The sequence below is a fragment of the Toxotes jaculatrix genome, chromosome 3 (genome assembly GCF_017976425.1).
Source record: "Toxotes jaculatrix isolate fToxJac2 chromosome 3, fToxJac2.pri, whole genome shotgun sequence".
NCBI lineage: Eukaryota > Metazoa > Chordata > Actinopteri > Toxotidae > Toxotes > Toxotes jaculatrix.
This window is the reverse complement of record NC_054396.1, coordinates 10,593,916-10,613,446: the sequence shown is the minus strand read 5'-3', so window position 1 is coordinate 10,613,446 and position 19,531 is coordinate 10,593,916. Positions and strand designations below refer to the sequence as shown.

General features: G+C 42.1%; 2 protein-coding genes across 4 annotated transcripts; one reads left to right on the top strand and one right to left on the bottom strand.

Annotated features, from left to right (window-relative positions):
- LOC121178703 (ellis-van Creveld syndrome protein) lies at window positions 1-6,955 on the bottom strand. The gene is made up of 20 exons (XM_041032992.1): window positions 6,463-6,955; window positions 6,232-6,345; window positions 5,969-6,055; window positions 5,512-5,735; window positions 5,320-5,404; window positions 5,117-5,215; window positions 4,809-4,937; window positions 4,539-4,700; window positions 4,229-4,445; window positions 3,279-3,427; window positions 2,892-2,990; window positions 2,581-2,793; window positions 2,258-2,367; window positions 1,865-2,066; window positions 1,470-1,694; window positions 1,207-1,342; window positions 928-1,030; window positions 696-822; window positions 488-584; window positions 1-399 (listed from the first exon to the last, which is right to left on the bottom strand). The coding sequence occupies exons 1-20, from the start codon at window positions 6,640-6,642 to the stop codon at window positions 272-274; spliced, it is 2,886 nt and encodes a 961-aa protein (XP_040888926.1). The 5' UTR covers window positions 6,643-6,955; the 3' UTR covers window positions 1-271.
- A 294-nt stretch (window positions 6,956-7,249) lies between these two features.
- Window positions 7,250-18,961, top strand: LOC121179926 (limbin-like). 3 transcript variants are annotated; one of them, XM_041035075.1, is made up of 23 exons: window positions 7,250-7,773; window positions 8,155-8,230; window positions 8,459-8,643; window positions 8,735-8,791; window positions 8,944-9,130; window positions 9,279-9,379; window positions 9,560-9,625; window positions 9,702-9,836; window positions 10,054-10,193; window positions 10,367-10,691; window positions 10,892-11,131; window positions 11,275-11,450; window positions 11,669-11,828; window positions 11,933-12,109; window positions 12,238-12,548; window positions 12,648-12,822; window positions 13,575-13,724; window positions 13,837-14,064; window positions 14,219-14,451; window positions 14,545-14,632; window positions 14,797-14,972; window positions 18,059-18,160; window positions 18,397-18,961. In XM_041035075.1, the coding sequence occupies exons 1-23, from the start codon at window positions 7,528-7,530 to the stop codon at window positions 18,815-18,817; spliced, it is 4,155 nt and encodes a 1,384-aa protein (XP_040891009.1). In that variant the 5' UTR covers window positions 7,250-7,527; the 3' UTR covers window positions 18,818-18,961. The 3 variants fall into 3 exon arrangements, with proteins under 3 accessions (XP_040891009.1, XP_040891008.1, XP_040891010.1); XM_041035074.1 differs by having other exon boundaries at window positions 13,834-14,064; XM_041035076.1 differs by having other exon boundaries at window positions 7,683-7,708; window positions 13,834-14,064.
- Window positions 18,962-19,531: the final 570 nt, after the last annotated feature.

Sequence of the window (19,531 nt, the reverse complement as noted above, 5' to 3'; positions counted from 1 at the left end):
TTAATAGTTTCATTATTTGATGGTACATGGCATTTACAATAATGAAGACTGATTGGAAAAACAGATTGCTTTTGTCATAATTGCAAAAGTTTAGAAACCTACTTCAAGCAAAACACTTTTAGAAAGAGTGTTTTAAAGAGAGGGACCTTCATAAAAACAAAATTGCTCTCAGCAGATTAGTGGTTTTTTAACTATAAAATTAGGAGAAGATCTTTACAGGACATTACAGGCACATCACTGTGTTAAGATTTCAGCTGAGGTGGGGCTTGTGCTACATTTTCTTCTTAGCTTTTGATTTCGCCACTGGAGTTACAATAGTTGGAGTCAGTGAAGGATTCAAGGCTGGATCTAATGCTGGGTTCAGGGCTAGCAGGTCTAGTATTGTGGTACTCTGATCACCTGTTGAAATACAACATTACAAAGGTCAGGAAACAAAGGAGCAGTATGCAGTGTACATATTTTTATGCTCTGGGGTAGGGTTGCTTACCGGAGTTGTCCTCTTCACCACTAGGTTCTGGTTCTGGACTATGGAGAGAGACCCGGGCCAAATCTGCCAGCTCATTGATGAAGCTTTCTTCTGCCTCCTAATGGACACAGCAACACAGTGCTTTCAGAAAATAATGTTGCAGGATTGTAAATATATTCATAAACCAGTTATCCAATAGTGAAATACCGTAGACTTGAAGCATACTAACCAGTAGCTGTTTTTTGATTTTTTCCAAGCTTTGATCTTGGGCTACTTTCTTCCGCCTAAGTCCATCATATATCATCTCCTGTTCCAGATCACACAGCTCCAACACCCTCCTTTTGTGAAGTTCAACCCTAACACACACAAAATTAAAGAAAAACTGAAAAATATGCTCATTTCATTTACAATTAACGAGGTAGTCCCCCAAAAATTACCAGCACTGCAAGCGTTTATCATACCTCTGTTGAAACTCAGCGGAGGTAGGTTTTTTGCCCCAGTTCACCAGCTCCCTCTGCAGGGCTCTGTTCAGCTGACTGCTGCTCTCCTGCTTCTCATTCACCTCTGAAGGAAAAGTTCACAAAACAGTAAAGTTAACACACAGTATTCTTTGTAACTCCTGTGACTTATGAATGAAACACAATAACTATAGCATCATTTGTCCTAATAAAATGTATCAACTCTAAAATCAGGGTTTGTGCAGTTGTCAACGTGTGCACACATTGTGATTGTAGCCTCACCCTGGTTTGTGTTTGATTTAGCCTGCTGTAGTTTTTTGGTAACATCCTGTAGGTGGGAATAATAGCTTTGGACCAGAGCAGAAAGAGAGTCTTTGGTCATGTATACACTCTCTGGTGCAGCCTCTATCAGGTGGTGCTGATGAGGAAAAAAAAAACAAAACAAAAACAAAAAAATTTACTTGCCAAACTCATGTAACAAACACACAGCAGGAATCTGATTTATGAGAAATTCATCACAAAAAAAACTTTTACCCAAACCCTACCTTCAAGCTGTCATCAGGTTTTAGGGAGGGCTGTGACTCCGTGTGCGGGGTCTCCATCATCTGTTGGATAGCGTGACTGAGGGCATTGCCAAGCACCAGTTGTGCATGGCTCTGAAGCAGCTCCATTCCTGTTTCCAGTTCAGAAAGAAACTCCTGCTGGAAGCTGTGGGCCACCAGCTGACTCTCTGGACCAAGATGCCTCTCTGCTAGGCTGGCACTGCTATTCTGTGATAGGTAAAAGACAAGAACACCTGAGCCCAGACCGAGTTCTTTCAATCAATAGTGTTGCAGCATCCTCAGTGTAGGTATAATCTATTGAGAATGCTCAAAATAATAATATCACTAAATTCAAAGACTCTGTAATGAATTCTCAGACTTGTGTACACATTTCCCACCTTGAGAACTGAACTGGCACAGGACTGGCTTTTACTGGCATCTTCCATTAGCACAGCTCTAAAATCAGTCTGAGAGAGCACCTTCAGCTTGGACAGCCTCATCTCCTTCAGCATGTGCAGACAGAAGTGTCTGACCACAAAGCACCTCTGCACCGCCACCAGCAGGTGCTCATGTTTCTTCTCTATCAGCATACCCACTTGACTGTGGACAGGATCATATTTCATTGTTTTACACCACCTCATAAAATGCACTTGGGTGCAAGAGAATATTCCCACATACTGTAGCTGTATTGGAAATAAGTTGTTGCTACAAATTTTGTTTTCTTTACATCAGGTCTTTCACGACCGTAAATGTGCTATAAAACACTTTTTGACACGTGCCTGCCACCTCACCTGCTGAGTGTGTAGCTCTGTCTGGTCACCATGGCTTGGAGGATCTTCATCTGTTGTTCACTCAGATGTTTGAGACAGGCCTGCACCAGAGCCATCTCCTCACTCCACACCTAGAGAAATAGAGGCTCAGTTAGAAACAATGACATGCACTTAGGATAATTAAACCCTTACAAATATCTTGTGGACTTAGAGTTAAGCAACATAAAACAATATTTAAAAATGAAATTGAAATACAGAAAGAATCAAGCTGCAACGTAACTAGAAATGTTAAAATGAAGATAAAAAGAAGATAAAATTCATCTGATCCACCACATGGTGTCTACCTGTCCATCTTTATCCAGCTGAGCCCTCATGTCCTCCAGTTGCAGCTTGATAGTGCACTCTGCCTGCTGCAGCTGTGCAGTTAGCTCGTGCTCCAGATCCAACCACAGCTTCTCACAGCGCTCAGCAGAGAGTTTTGACTGGGCAGGGACTGAGGCCAGAAAGATGTCCTTGGCTAGCTCCCCAAGCTTCTTTGACCAGGAGGTACGAAGTTTCTAAAGATGCAAGATTTTAAATAAGAGCAGCAGATATAAATATATATATATAAATACAAGGGTCCCCACAATACAAGAAACAGTATTCAATCTTTTACCTTCCAAAGGTCACAAAGGGCTTCAGCCACCCTGTTCTCCTGCTGCAGCTCCAAATCAGAAATCTGCTGCCTGTGTTTCATGAGCAGCTCCTGGTACATCTGGAGGAGAAGCTGTAGTTCAGATTCAGATACCGATGAATTTACATGGACTTTACGTTTTCCTTTCATGCTCGTTTTTTTTTTTTTTTTATGTAACCACTGACAGCAAAGCTAAAAGTAGAAAAGACACTCAGGAACCAACAAAGACAATTAGAAAGCCGAAAGGTCTCATGACTGCATCACACATCTAAAATTAATTAACTGCAGGAATCTCCAGCCAGTTGTTTGGCCTATTTATTATGTAACAGTAATTCCTGATCTACATATTGACACAGGGGAGACCTTGACCTTGGCAAGCTGCTGTAGGTCACCGTGAGTCTGTCTCAGTTCCAGGGCTCGAGTCTTTTCCTTGGTCTGGCTCCTCTGAAGCTTCTTCCGCTTAGACTCTATTTTGCTGCACTTGTCATTCACCAGCTCCTTCGTCTTCTGTGTGCACTCTAGAACATTAAAATTTTACATTGACTACTTGCATATTATCACAATAGTTACTCAGCCAGCTGATTGACAATTGTACAAATGATGATTAATATAGATTGCTCTTGTAACAGGTGAGTAGTTTGAGTTACAACTTGTTCATAATCAATTTTACACCAACTCGGTACATACACTCTGAGGGGCAGATGCAGAAAGAAGACTGTTATTACTAATGCTGTAAGTAGTCAAATAATTAAAAAAATATTTTTACAGCCAGTCATCATTTGTGCTTGGATGCAACATACAGATAGCAACATAAGGTAAAGTCGCCTCATCCATGTTTAAAGGCAAAGTATATTACCAGTAGCAACACTGTTCATTTCAACAGTTTTGTGTGTCTTTGATCACACAATGGGACAGTGGTAAGAGTCTTTCTAAAGTCTTATGCTGAAAGATGTTACATGAGAGTCTGGAGTGCAGTAATAGGCATGATATTCAGTGCTGTTCTGAGAGAACCTGACCTTATTTAAGGAGCTAAAGAGGATTCCCAGAAAATGGCCTATTTTGAGAGAGTACATCATTTAAGTTGTTAAAGTAGGCTAGACATTGTCCACTGCTACCTGCCGCCAGAAACTAGTTGAGTAGAATCTAACACACTTCCACACACTTGTCAGTCTTTGGATAACTGTGTTACTAAACTATTTTTTTTGTACTTTTGCACTCACCTTACTTAACCCATAAATTGCCAACCATCTTTGTCTTTCTCTCTTTTTTTCACCTGATAGTACCTTGTAGTGAATTTTTCTTCATTTTAGGTGTCTTACCCTCAGTGCACTGCTGAAGGCCTTCAGTCAGAGTGGCCTGAATGTCTGAAACTATCTTTTCCATGTGGCTAAAGGTCAAGATGTCATCGCTCGTCAGCTGCTCCAGTGTTGTGGCTATCAAGCCCTGCCTTAGAGACACTTCCCGCTTTAGCAAGGCCGGCTGGGACTGAAGAAGCCCTGTCAGCTCCTCCCACCACAGCAGCTTCTGCTGTATTCTCTAGGAGAATGAGACATGACAGCTTTTTCTTTAACACATCCAGTTTGAGATGTCAAATAAATGGTATGCCAATCAACAGTTTGCATCACTTACTTTCAGGTCTTCTTCTAGTGTGTTCACCAGGTGGTTCTCTACTAACAAAAGAGTTTGGATGAGAGACAGAATAACATCCTGGGCTTCATCTGGAGATAAAGTGTTGGTCTTCTTTAGCAGATGCTGACACAAGTCCTCCACCTGTTTGCTGAAGCCTTTGGACTGTGAAGAGACAATAATTTTCCCACATGAACCCTCACAATAATCAAATAGGTTTAGTATATTATTAGCATTTGTGCAACTGTTAAATAATTTTCTCTTCACTTTTACCATTTGAAGGCCACGTTCAAGGATATCTTTCTGAGCTCTCTCAATCTCTTCCAGAGTACACGGAGCGTCATCGTTCTTCTCACTGGCAGTCTGGCCTGATGGCAGCTGTTTCCTAAGCTCATTTAGTTCCTAAAATGACAAATGGTAACGTATACTTTCCTAAGGATTAACATCTAAATGTCAATGTTTCAAAGAACTATAAATCAAGAACTACAAAAAAGAATGCATTATGCATGTAAGCACAAAAAATATCAATTCACTTCACAGCAAAGAAGATATAATAAATACAAAACCCCATTTGGCTCTACCTTTTCCTGCATTTGAAGAATATTCTTGGAGAAGTCAGCATCATTTTTATCTTTTGGAAACCGGCAGCTGAATATCATTTTCACCATTTGAAGAAAAATCTGTGGTAGCAATGAGAAGAAATAAGAAGTAACACAATAAAACAGTTATAACTTAATATTTGTACATGATTATCATAAAAACAGAACAAAAGACAAATACTCACCAGATATTTTTCTTCCTGAAGCTGAGAGCAGTGCTGTTGTATATCCTGCAGGGCTAAACAGTAAAGGCTGATCCTACCTTCAAAACTGCAGAGATAACAAGAACATTATTACTTTCACTTGGTTTGTGCATACTTGCCTTAAGGTGAAGGTATATGATTATGGCTTAACACTTAGAGACCACAGACTCCCACCCTGTTTGTGTCAGTGTGTGAGGGTAGTGAGAGACCCTGGTGAAGCTCTGGTTCTGCAGGCTCTTGGGGACCAGCGAAGAAGAGATAAACTGACTGCTGTCATCGTTGTCCTGCTCCTGGCTCAGGGACTCTCCGTCCATGGAGTAAGATGACTCCTCATTAGGCATGGCTGGCAACTTGGAGTGCTCATGTAGTGACGGGTTGGATGCTCCGTCTGCTAAAGGCTGACAAATACAGTGAAAGTGTTTTTATACATAGTCTTATCAGTAAGTACAGATAATTGCAGACACAGAGCAAATTTTAACTAGCTGTTCAGTAGCATGCATTTTGTGACATGCCATCATACATCAACTGATTACAACACACTTTATTACACCTTACTAAAGCCCATACACCCTTGGATTACAAAGTTGTCCCCCATTTAATTACATATGCTTCTATGTATGAATGGACTTACTCTGTATTTTTGGTTGATGGGATAAACCACCTTTGCTCTGGATGCAAATGCAGCCACATCACTGTTCACGGGTGGCTGCTTCTTCTCCTGGTCAATGAGTAAACACACTTAAAAGGTTAGTGGGAAGTTAATTAGTAAACATGAAAAAATGTGCACAACTGTCATTTCCATCACTATACCAGCATAGATCCAATATAACTATCCCATCCACCTGGGCAAAGCTACAATGCACTGTGTATTAGAGAAGGTATGCTCTTTCATACTTTTTCATTAGTGGTTCCACTTGCAGCCTCCTTTCTGCTGTTGCTGACACAGTCACTCTGGTTATTGTCTAACTCCCCCTCATCAGGTTCAAGCAGCCTCCTTGCATTGTAACCCTGGTGGGATGATACAAGGGAATGTGATTTCAAAGACGGAACATAATGTATTCATGATGAGGGATGAAGACAGAAGACTTGAATGGATGGGATAAGAGACCTGCTGGATTTGCTTACTTGTCTCGTCAACAGCAGCGGCTTAAGACAGAAGACATATAAAAGAGCAGCAGCTAATATTCCCGACAGCCCTCCACAGACTGTAGCCACAGATAACAGCTCTGTGTAAATGTACAACGACTCGGCGAAAGTGACCATTACATCGACGCCGCATTCCGCTATCAGCTCCTGGCCTGCCATCTCACAGTGAAATCATCAAACTATAGAAAAACTCTGTATGTTAGCACTTTGCACTATAGGCCTTACAGAAATAGGCGGAATAGCCCAGACTCATCTCCTCAAGGAAAGTTCCTTAGCTCCTGGGTCTTCACGCTGAAGTTTTTGTCTCGCATTTGTTTTCTTTTTAGGTTTTTTCGCTCTAACTAGGTTAACGTTTTTGAACATTATCGAGCTACGACTGGCAAAAAAACCTCTCTTTCAGCCAGAAAAAAGAAAGAGTTTCTCCAAAACGACAAACTTCGTATACGTTTAAGCCGATGGGTCGACAGAGATTTCAGAGCCTAACCGAGCTAGCTAGAATTGGGGCGGAAAACAGACGAATTTATCTTCAGAATTAAAGCACAATAACGATTCATGGTAGAAAACAAGGGAAGTTCCTTCCATAATAACATGAAGCAAACACAGACCACAAATATGACTAAAATGTAGTTTCACAGCATTATTCTAGTTTGTTGTTTAGTCCAACCATCCCACGGGTTCGCCTACGTTTTCTTTTAATTTGAAAGCCACAGTCGGAAATGAACTTGTGTACTTTGTTGATCTTAACACTCTCCGAGGAGGTGCCCGTTTTTCCAAAGTTTTGGGAATGTTTTCCAAAGGGAAGCAAAAACGGCGATTATGGATCTTGTATTTGTACATAATCCTTTGAAATGCGTTTGTATTTTCTCCTGAAATATGAACCAACGAGTAAAAAGCTGTTGTTCGACAGAGACGCAGCTACGGGTAATGTTTCTCAAGAAAAAGCTGGAAATGGTTTAATCGCGGCGGATTTTTAACAACATCCAGACACAATGCAGCCAGTTAGCTAACGGCTCTCCTCGATGAGAGCGACACATCAACTTACGAATGCTTCAGGTACACTTTATCTCGGCGAGGGTCACGATATTGTCATTTATCTTAAATATCCAAGTGTCATGTTTGCTGCCACCTCCTTTATATTCCCGCTGGTGTCGCGATGTAACCCGGCGTGAGACGCAGCGAGCCGGTGGGTTGGAGTACAGAGCTGGACATCAGCTGTGCTATAACGGTACATTTCAGGATATATCATGGTACACAAGCTTACCACCACCTCCTTTGTCGGGGAAACAGGAGGTGAGTATCCCAATGGTAAAAATCAGTACTACTCGAACTTTTTCATGTCAAGAACCCAGACGTGGTGTAACTTTAGCCCCCAGTCTCTCTTTTGATTGAGTAGATGTGTTACCACAGCTGCACAACCCATTTTCCAGTACTGATGTTTATCCTGCACATTACAGTAAGATTATTTATTTTGTTGTAAGCCTATTTTAGAAACAAATTTTTATTTACAAAGTTTTATTTACACTCGGGCCTGTAGCAGTTGCTTCTTAGGCTTTGAGAAGTACCATTGTAAATGCATGCCTAGAGGCTGTCGTTGGATAAAGCTGTTATTATTTTTGAATAAAGAGTAAACAGATTGAATGTGTAAAACCGACTCTCCCTTTTCTCTGTCAGAGCCTCTCCAGTATCCATGTAATGCAACATGATCCTGGGGGGAGAACAGCAGAGCTGACACTGCTTAGGCTGGATGGTTTGTTCTTTTCTCTTAATTTTATGCATCAACTATAAAATAAAATTATAACATCAGTTTATGTAGGAGTTTAATAATTGTACATATAACAGATTGATGGCTGAATACTATCTGGTTATATTCATTTGACAGTTATTTATACCTACAGATGATTTAAAGAAAGATTGCTATTTATTTATTTATTTCCACTGTACTTAGGCAGTTCAAACACCACATTATACCTGACAGGTACAATGGAAATCAAAGGGCAATCAGTGGTGCTTTCTGCAGAGAGCCCCCTCACTTCCTCAGCTCCTGCTGGTCCATGGGGACACTCCTTGTACTCATCATTTACCCACATGTCAAACATCTTGCACCTCCAGGCCCGCAGAAGCACACTTACCAGATACAACCCGGGCCACACTCTGCCTCAGGTGAGTTTCTGCATCATCACCAAACCCTTCTTACATCTGAAATTTTAAGAATGGTTAAAGTAACTACACGCTGCTTTGAATGTTTCTGCAGGTTCAGAGTGTGGCACCTCCCTCTGCATTTGCAGTCAAATTTCACAAGTGTGCACAGGTACATCAGCAAATTGTTTGAATACAGCTAATTCCATCTATGTGCCTTTTATTACAATTTATTTCACTCGACCACCTTTAATCTGCAAACAAACTATAAGAATGAACCATTTACTGGTTAATTCTTCTCCGCCTCAATCCCTTGGTCCACAGGTGAAGCTCGACACTGATCCCCCTCAGCTGACATTTTTCCTGCTGATTCACAACATGGGCCCGGTCGGTGGGACCAACCTGTCTCAGGTGGCTATCCGGGACTCTCTTTCTGGAATAGTCCCCCTCAAAACTGAAGGCAGGGTGGTAGAAAGAGGCTACCAGACATTTGCCATCGATTCACTCTCTGGTATGTCTGGGAATCTAAATGTTGTAAAAGATTATTCTTAACCCAAACACATCGGGTTTGAACTTTTTAAACATTTGCTGATTTATATCTTGAATTTTCTTCCTGCTGTATTCTAAAAAAGAGCAAATCATTGTTTTTTACTCTTCAGCTGGCTCTCAGATTGTTGTCAATTATACTGCTCACATCAGGAGTCATCAGAGTGAAGTGCTGGACCTTCCAGCTTTTCTCACCTTCTCTAATGCTTCACAGGTATTGTCTGCGAACCCATTTCCCTCTTTTTTTTTTTTTTTTTTACTTCCCAACTTTGTGAAAACCAAAATCACACTTGTATTTTTTATTTTTATTTATTAATTTCACAAAATCTATATTTAACGAAGTAATATAATGTTCTGTCTTATTACCTGAAATTTTGTTTTCTTTACTCCCTAGAATGATGTCAGTATGTTTGGTCCATTAACAGCTAATCTGACACTGAGCGTGAATTCCACTGACAGGGTAAGTGTAGGGCAATATGTAATCTATCTGTCATGTTCACAAAACCACTGTAATGGGAAATCTGATGTTTCTGCAGATCTATCCTAACCACGGTGTCCATTTTGCTGGATTTGTTGCTGGGTTCTTTGTCACTTTGGTGCTGCTGTCACTTGGGTTTCTGGCCATGAACCTGATAGGCCTCAGAACTAGGTTGAACCTTCTTCAGCAAAGGGTATCAAAATCTTAAAAATAAGTGTGCTTTGTTCTGGTTAATCGTAATGACCAACTGTTCAACATCAACCATGTATTGGCTCATCACCTATAATATATATTTGTGTCTGTTTTTGTTATAAAGGTCTTTTAAAATACATTTTGCTAGTTGTTTAGTTCTTTTTATGATTTAGTTCAGCTATATGTTAATATACTGGAGATATATTTTCTTGGCTCAGAGAAAAAGAAGGGATTCAGACCTGGAGTATGCAGACTGCAACATGAGTGAGACAGTTAAAGATGAGGCAGCATTTGAAGACAAGATGGTGGACATCATGGTGCTGGAGGATCCCCAGAACATGTATCAGGCTTTGGAGAAGTGAGTAGACCAGTCAAGAGGGAATCACATTCTTTTCTCTAAGGCCTGAAGTGGGAAAAATAATAAAAATCACCACCACAAGAAAGAAATGATCAAATGTGCAAATGCATTAATGTCTATTCGAAACCATAACCAACAACATAAAAGTTCATTCTGCATTTTATCCCCATAAGCCTTGAAATGTCTACACTGCTGCGTGCCACCAACAACCTGGAGGCCACCCGGATTCAGATCTACAAGGACGTGATATCCTCCCTGCTGGGCAGCCTGAGGTCCCGGGGCCAGTCCAGCGCCCAGGCCCAGCAGAGGCTTCTCAGTGTGCTCCACGGACAGCTGCAAGGCATGGAGGGGCGCCTGAAGGAGGAGCGAGGGGCCCGCATGGCCGCCCTGGCTGGCCAGTGTAACCTGGAGACTAGGGAAGAAATGGAGGCAGAGCACCGCAGGGAAGCAGCTGAGAAAGCCCAGGCCGAGCTGCTGTGTCAACATGCAGACCAACAGGTAACAGCAGTGAGCGGTTTGTTTGAATATTTGAATTGTGTATTTTTCTATTGTCAAGAAACAAATCACATGAATTAAGAGACAGTAAAACGTTTACAGGAAGAAGCACTCATGTTTTGTTTTTTCCCCAGTGGATCCTGTTGGCTTATTGCTTTCATTACTTGCTATCACTACGCTGTAAACCTTTGTAATGTTGCCAGGAGCTCCTCCAGTGCAGTGTCCTCCTGGAGAAGCTGCACAAACTGAGCCAGAGTCAGCTCCAGCGCATCCTGTTGGTCCGGCACGAAGAAGCCTCGGCAAAGGTCCAGAGGCAGATCATCGAGTGGCGCCGGGTGGAGCTGCACAAGATCTTCTCAGAGGAGCTGGAGGAGGCCACCAGGATGGGCGAGCTGGACAAGAGCACAGCCAAGAGCCTTCAGCACGATTATTTTACCTGTCAGGTGAACAGCCACAGTTGATTTTCAAACTGCTGAGACATAATTAGAACCATGACTCCGTTTGTTATACTCAGTCATACTCTGTTAATGTGTTTGCCAAGTACTGATCATTTAATAATGTGATGATGCGACTTTTCTTTGTCTAGGATCAGCTAGAAGAGGTTCTGGATGTGGTCCTTGCCAATCAGCGCTATGTTCTGTCTGAACGCCACGCACAGAGGAAGTTCCTGCTGCACAGCCTCCACAGCCTCAACAGCCTGATTTCTGACACCTTCTCCAGCGCCTCCAGCAACTTGGACAGCTGGTTCACTCATATCAGGAGGTTAGTGCTTCTTGTAAGATCACACTTGAAATGTGTGAAAAGAAAGCTTCTCGAGTAACATGAACAAACATTGTTTCCACGTCTTGATTATCTTAAAATTTAATCTGAAGTGGTTCCATCTGTGATGTGAAATATATAATACACAATATATGTTTGATAGAATTTTAAAAAGGAGGGAAATCACTGTGTAAGTAATGATACAAACTCTTCTCCACCAGAGGGAGCACAGTGCCTGCAGAGCAGATAGACCAGCTGCAGGAGAAGGCCCAGAAAGAGCTGGTGCTGGTAAGGCAGAGACTGGATGAGGCACTGAGCCAAGAGAGAAGAGCCATGCGCTGCGGGCTGATTAAGAAGAGGAGGGAGCTCATCTCTGAAATGGTGAAGAGATCATACATTATTAGGGTCTTCCTCCAAACAGCTATCCATTGTGGATTGATGTGATTTTTGCCACTATTATTCAATCCTGTTCCTATTTTTGCCAGCTGAGGGTCCACAAACAGAGACAGAAGGATCTGTCGGGCCTGTCCAGGGGTCTGGAGGGAAGGATTGAGGTAGCCCAGAACCTGCACTGTTGGCAGAACTTACTGACGGCTCACAGCTTGGAGCTAGCAGAGCTCATCAACAACCTGGATGAGGAGGCTACCGCGGACATCCGCAAGGTGGCATTTTAACAGTACACACCAGGCACATTTGTGACCTAATCACTTAAAAATCCAGACACAAATACAGAACAGAGCTCAACTGACTTTGATTTACTCCCTGTCCTGATTCTCTACCTGTTGTTCAGGTGACCATGCGTGTGATCCAAGGTGCCATAGCAGAAGTCAAAGCCATCCAGCCCTCTGCAACTCAGGCCCTGCTAGCACCGTTACCTCCAGGGACGCAGCGCTCCCTGCTGCAGGCAGAACCAGAGCAAGGAGCAGGACAGGCCCAGGGACAAGGAGCGAGTGCTCTCCTGCAGGGCCAGGAGCGGCTGCACCAGGAAGGCAAGGCAGCCTTACGTACCCTGAGCTGCACCAGGGAAGCCCTGCAGGAAGCCATGGAGAGAGAGCTGCAGGAGCAGCAGGAGATCAGGGCACACTGCAGATCTTTCTTCAGGTCAGTGATTGTTCATAATGACGTTAGTCATTTAGACTTTTCAGGGGGATTTAAACACATGACACATGTGTCATTCTTCTTTTTCCCTCTCCATCCCAGGTGTTTGTGTTCGTCCCAGCTGACGCTATCTGAGGATGACAGGCTCAGGATGAAACTGGAGTTCCAGAAGTGTCTGTCTGTGATGGACCGCTGCCTGGTGCTTCCCCACTCTGTCTCCAGAACCAAACTCCACACATCCCTGGCAGCTTGGAGAAAGGACAGCGAGAAACAGATGGTGAACATATGATCACACAATACTGAATTCTGGTTTTATTCTCTTTAAGCCCCAATGTTTAGAATTAGATACTTTCTGACTGCTGGTAGCATTAAAAAAAACAACACTGATGTCCACGCTTCTGTTGGTACAATGTTTGTGTTATCTGTTTTGGAACTTCAGCTTATTAGTTTTGCTTTGCATGTTTTGAATTGTACACAATATTCAAATCAAACATCATTTCATCAGTGCCCACTCACATTGTTGTGAGAAATATCCCCAGACATTTGTGCATGCTTGTTTTATAATTAAGCATTAGAGCTTTTCATTAGAATCAGTTGATAACATTTATGTTTTTTTTTGTCTGTGAATCTCTTTTGTAGCTCTCATAAAAGCGTTTCTCTTGGGAAGAAGTCTTTATCCCCACTTCTTTTACTCTGTGTTCGCTTTGATGTAGTAAATTCATTTTTGTTTTAAATCTCCTCATGATACAATTCTGAGGGTAATCCAAGGAGAGAGACCCATGTGAATTAAACCACAGCAGGGGATAATGGTGCGTTTAATGTTTTCTCATTTGAAGAAGAGTAGAATAGCGACCACCAGTGCAAACCACACTGTGATCAGCCTCAATGGTGCGGCTGTTGGATGAGCGCACATTGTTATCCAGAAATAATAAAGGGCTCCACAGAGCGGTTTCATTTCTAATCACATCATAGCTGTGTGGTTGGAGTCATTTCCCAACCACCTTATGGATATTGTGGGTTTCTTTGCAGATGAGTACGCAGTCCAAGGGGAAAACCAGCAAGGCCAGACAGAAAACAGACACATCCGACCTGCTGCTTTTCCAGAAAAGGCTCGAGGACAGGATCCAGCTGTTTGAGAAGGAGAAGGAAATGGAAATGGAGACTAGTGTCATGAGCAAGGTGAAGGAGAGGTGGAAAGGAGGACAGAAGAGCCGTTTTCTCAGTTCTGTTAACCGTAAGTCATTTATAAGTGTTTTAATTTGACAATACTCACCCATTGTAATTTCAGCAGGTGTTAGAGGAGATGCAGAGGGAGAGAGAGGATGATCTACGCTCTCAGGCGGACAGTCTGGCGATTCAGATGGCTACCATCCACTACCAGAAGGCTGAGAGGAGGACCAAAGTCCTGGAGACCTCCAGAGCCATGCTCACCCTGCACAGCCTGCTCATTCAGCAGCTCAGAGAGAGAAAGAACCTGGAGAAGCAAGACATGGCCCAGAGTATACAGAGCCACTGCTTGGTAGGCAAAGCTTTACTCATCACACCTGTGTTGTACCATTGCATGGTTGGATGGCTGCTCATGGGCTTTGAGGTTTATAATAAGGTTCAAACTAATGTGCAATTCTTAAAAAAGTAAATTTCCATCCTTATGTGTCCTCTGACTCTTACTACAGGGCCTAGAGGAAGCAGAGCAACAGTTTCAGAAGGATAAGACAGAGTTGGACGGCCTGGAGATGTCTCGGGCCAGAGTCGAGTCAAATAAAACACGCGGAGCTGACTCCGATGAGAGGGAGGAAGACAGTGAAGAAGACAGAGTGTTTCGGCTCCAGCAGGATTATAGGATGACATCCATCCTCCAGGAGGCACTCTACAAGTGTGATCAGGTCACCGCTCTGTCGGTCGAGAGGTGAGCTGTCATGTCAGTGTTAGCTCAGAAGAATTTAGTGGCTTGACACAGGCCATTAAATTTCGCTGTGCACAAATTCTCTGGTGTTTTCAGGTTGCAAGAAATGACTGCCAACAATCAGGCCATGGAAGATTTAAAAGAACAAATGGAGCTCAAGAGACTTTACGCAATATGTGACCAGGTCGGGCTTCACTCACTCAAGTGCTTTTCCACTAACATCATGAATATAAACATAATAAAGGCAAAGAATAAAAATGCAGGGACATCCTCACTTCTGTGTGCGTTCCAGTGGAAGTAGAGGAAATCTCTACTTACAGTGGCTTTTTTCCCTGCTTTTCATTTTAGGATCTGGAGTTTGCATCTCGTCTGGTGAAGCAGAGTCAGGTGTCCACTGAGGTTCTCCTGGAGGCCCTGCGTCTCCTCCTGCCCACCCTGCCTGAAAGCGAACTCCTTTCCATCACTGACGCCCTCTGCCCCAAACAGCACCCAGCTTCATCGTCGGCCGAGCAGGAACACGTGGGGTAAGAACCAATTTCAAGTTTTGATTTGATAAACTGCATCATATGTTGCTGACAGATCGATGTGTAAGATTCTCGGTTTGAAAGTATACTCGTATGCCAAGTCCAGGCCTTTACAATCAAACACTTAGCTATGTTGGCATCCCAAAAAGAAAACGTAACCATTTCTTCTATCAGCACTAGAAAACTATATCAAGATTTGCCTGTCTGTAAATGGTGGCAGAACTTTGTTTGATAAGTCATCATCATACAAATGTTTTTGTCTCTCCCAACTGGCAAAAAAATAGTCTGAAGCTTGGTATTACCAAATTACCAAATGCTTTTGTTATGCAGTTGCCCTCTAGTTCATGTTTTTTGTTCCTTTCTTTCCTCTTTTTATTGGAAAGAAAAGAATAGAATAACTTGAATATAGTGAAAACCTTTTTGTCCCGAGTGTGCAGCCAGAGTCTCAGCACTTCAAGTTCTGTGGTTTAAGAGAGTAGTTTTCTAAGTGAAGTCACTGATTAAATAAAACCAATTTTCCACAGCAGCTGACTGAAACACAGCCATCTCCAAGCATTGTCTTCAATTTAAATAACAAATACTGTCTGAACACAATTCCACAAGCACCATTTTCCCTGAGCCAAGATGAAGGGGTAAATGATTTTACTCATCATTTAATTTCCCTCTCTTCCTGATACACTGGAACACTCGTGTCTGGCCCCTGCTGAGTTTGGATTAGTTTACTGATGAATAATGTCCCATGCATGAGGTCTTTTTGGATCTGAGCTGTCTGGCCAAAGGACAAGGAAATGAAAATGCTCAGTTTGGAACAATCTGCAAAGACATGTGTTTTTGTTTTCTTTTTCAGCGCTATTTTTTTCTCCCCTGCTTCTTTTTGTTTCCAGAATAGCACTTACCCATTCTTTAAGACACTCTATTTCTGGCCGGACCGCAACAGCGGGGCCAGCCTTATAAACGCAAATGTCTGTCACTGACTGGCTGACTGACTGACTGACTGATGAAGTGGTGGGGTGGGTGTTTACAAGCAGTGTTGCCAACTTGCCGCCTTTGTCAGGGGATTTTTTTTTTTAAAACGCACTTAGCAACAAACATAGCGACTTTCTGGACAAACCTTAGCTTCTTTCCGTAGCAAAGAGTCACCAGTACTACCACACCAACTTCTAGCTTCTAACGTTCTCCACTGTTCCCATCCTCTGTTCTGTTTGTCCTGTTATGTTACCTTCCAATTTGATCATTCACTGTACATTGTCTTTAATGTGTAGGTAAGTGTGCTTAGTATTAGTGTGTGTTGCATCGGATTGTATGTATCTAGCCCGTCTACCAAGTTAAATGTGTAGAAAGGGGCCCTGAGTTCTTTAGCCTAATTTATTTTGGTAGAGAAACTCAGATTGACTCAGTGAAATTTCTAGTTTTGGGAAATTGGGAAATTCCTCACTCTTTAAACTTAAGCTCTGCCACACTTTAGCTCACACAGTGTCAGTATGTAAGAACCTTTAAACCTTCTAAAATTACCTTAAAGTAAACTTTGAACTTTAATTTAGGGAAAATAAAAATAAGTAATAAAAATAAATAATAATAATAATAATAAGAAGAAAAATTAAAATGTCACCTTTACACTTCAATATTTGAAACAGTTTTCCACAGAATAAACAGTCTCTTTTGTCAAAACACACCTTAATGCAACCCCTTTAGTAAGCCGACAGGATTAGCCCAAATATGCTAAATTAAACCCCTCGTTGCAGGCCTGTATCGTGGTCGCTTCACTCACAATGCGCAAAAAAAAAATAAAGATCAAAGCAGTACCTTTCCAGAGCAACGTGGTCCGCAGAGAAGTGTATCCAGGTAGTATTCTCCAGGGGATTCAGGAACTAGCAGAGCAGGGAGGTAAAGTCGAGCGTCCAGTCTTTCTCCAGCGTGGCCAGAGGAACTCTTGAGCATTCCTGGCTAGCTCAGAGCGCTATCTGGTGGTTGTCTCTCGTTTCCAGACCGAAAACAATCCAACGAAGGGTCACACAGTCCAAACGAGGCTACTAAATCCCGCTGTTAGCTTGCCGCAGCGCAGCGTCAGCTATGTTTCCCTCTACTCGCTGTGTTAACGAGCAGCTAATTATGTCCTCAAACGTTCAAAACTTTTAACTAAAGTTCTGTTAAAAGACTGGTCTTCCGGCAGATTATCTTGCAGATAATCCTAACATATTTTAATCCACAAACTTCGAGCTCTCTTCTCTTCTCTCTCCGCATCGACGAAAACTGCTCCTCCGCGGTCTCATCAGTTTTTTTCTTTTTTTTTCCCCGACCCGCGATCACTGCATGCAGGTCCTGTAAGCCAATCCACACTCACTACACTACACATGTGACCAGGTACATTTCTTTAGAAGATATCTCTTATAAAATAAACAGATTTTTACATTTTTAACAAAATAAATGAAATAAAACACATTAAAGCATTTTAAACTCCTTATGAAATTAACCATTTTAACACATTTTAATTCCTGTTTTAAACACACACACTTTTTTTAAACCTATTTATTGTTAACTTATTTATTTATCAGAAACAAATATGCATTCATATTTTCTACTTTGCTACATGTAGCTAACCAAACATCATTAGCTTCTGAATTTACACTGAATCCAATGAAATGGCACACACATGACCGAGCCTCCCCCGCAGACCAAAATCTGTAACTGTGTGTTACAGTTACTGAAAACTACCAGCATGTCACATGAATCAAATGATGCATATGATTTACTGTTGCTCTTCATGGAGCATGATTATTAAGCAACACAGTTCTACGGTTTGAAGTCTATCTCAAATATTTGTCTTTCTAAAATAATAACCTTGTGTAATTTGCAGTTGTCAGCATTTTGAATTAATTTGACGGGCCTACTGTGCAGTATTCCACTAATGCAATTTAAATATCTTTGATGAAAAAGCTCACAAATCTCTCCCTCTAAAGTGATGAAGTTTTTACAGCGCATCAAATAGCTAGGGGATCACTGAGCATTTTTCATTCAAAGCTAGCATTGTGTGCAGAGATTGTATCGCAATTACCAGCCTCGTAATATGCTGATGACTTTCTGACCAGGTGTGCTGTGGGGTCTAATCGACTTCTTCCTGTCAAACTGAGGGAAGACGTGGTGCACAAAAATATGCAAAGTATGCCGAGCTGCACTGTAGAAAGAGAGAGGTGAGTTCAACACGTTTCTGTCTTTTGCTACCAGCTGTCCTCATAAAGACTTGATGTTAAGACTAATTTGTAGTTCAGTGGTCACCAACATCATAGACAGATCCTTTGACTGAAGTGAAATACGCCTTTCATCAGAGGAGTTACATGGCTGGGCTGCAGTGACCACAAGCATGAGGTAAGCACTTTAACACCCCAGCCCCACTAACAACAGCCCCTTTGTCCTCCAAATCTCACAGAGTCCAGGAAAAGAGGCAAAGTCTGATGGAAAAACTGCTCCCCAGATCCCGGCTTCTGCCTCCAAGAGATGTCGAACCACTTCTGGTTGAAGAGAAAGGAAAGGAGGACACTTTCACCAAAGCACAGCAGCCTATTTATAACTCAGCCATGGCTGAAAACACGGTTAACCAGCAGCAGAGTGACTCAGCAGAAGAACAAGTTGAGGACACAGTGAATGAAACATTACACAGCTCAGCAGGGAAATACATGGCTGCAGCCTCTGCCAGCTCTGCACTGGACAGCTCTGCCACTGGAGAACGGTTGTTTGTGTTTCGGGATCCACCTGAAACACGTGACAGCGTCGCCGTCCCCAAGAGAAAAGGGAAGAGGAATTTCCTCAATCTGAAGAAAGGCGCAGTGGCACCAACCAGCCTATCCTGAGATTTACAAAACATCATGTTTTGTGATGATGGTGTTTAATGGTGATACTAAAATACAAAATAAACAAAAGTAGTTTTTCAGTGTATCAGAAATAGCACATTTGCTGTAAAATGTATGTAGCATCTGGCTTTGTTTTTAAGTAAAGGCAGCTGACTTTGAACTGTTTCCACTTATTCCTTCGTCTGATTAATTCCGATTGTTAATAGATTTGCAGAGTGACGGGTTATTCTTCCCTGCTCTTTTTTCAAACTGGCATCTTTTAAATGGTGGATAAGTCTATACAGAGCTACAGGCTTAGACCTTCTCACAAGACTACATCACAAATCAATTTACTGGGAAAAGAACAGACAAAATTAAACGCTTCTGGTCTTTTAGTATGAAGTAGTTGGCACTCTTAAACATCCATGCCAAATCTTCAGGTATCTGTCCAAATACAAATGCTTTCACGTACACCAGTTAAAACTGATAAGATAAAATAAATTATTTTACACTGCCAGACACCCTTGGACGTCCTCATGACTACTACTACAAATTTCCCCTGAATTTTGCCTGTTTCCTTTGGACACGGACAGTGGTTTTTGACATTGATAGCTGACATGAAAAATCTCTCCATTTTTGGATTTGTCAAACCACCGTATTGGCCAGAGACTGTTGGGAAAATTTGCAAAACGTTTGGTTGTGTTTTCAAAAGGAGCAGATCAGTCATTCCCTGGT

Bases quoted from the DNA above. Each gene is read 5' to 3' on its own strand.
- LOC121179926 (XM_041035074.1), top strand. From the start codon at position 7,528: ATGCTTCAGGTACACTTTATCTCGGCGAGGGTCACGATATTGTCATTT. The intron at 8,231-8,458 runs GTTTGTTCTTTT...TATACCTGACAG, and splicing joins GACACTGCTTAGGCTGGATG to GTACAATGGAAATCAAAGGG. The intron at 12,549-12,647 runs GTCAGTGATTGT...TCTCCATCCCAG, and splicing joins CACTGCAGATCTTTCTTCAG to GTGTTTGTGTTCGTCCCAGC.
- LOC121178703 (XM_041032992.1), bottom strand. From the start codon at position 6,642: ATGGCAGGCCAGGAGCTGATAGCGGAATGCGGCGTCGATGTAATGGTC. The intron at 5,736-5,968 runs GTAAGTCCATTC...TGTATTTGTCAG, and splicing joins CCATCAACCAAAAATACAGA to CCTTTAGCAGACGGAGCATC. The intron at 1,343-1,469 runs GTAGGGTTTGGG...TTTCCTCATCAG, and splicing joins AACCTGATGACAGCTTGAAG to CACCACCTGATAGAGGCTGC.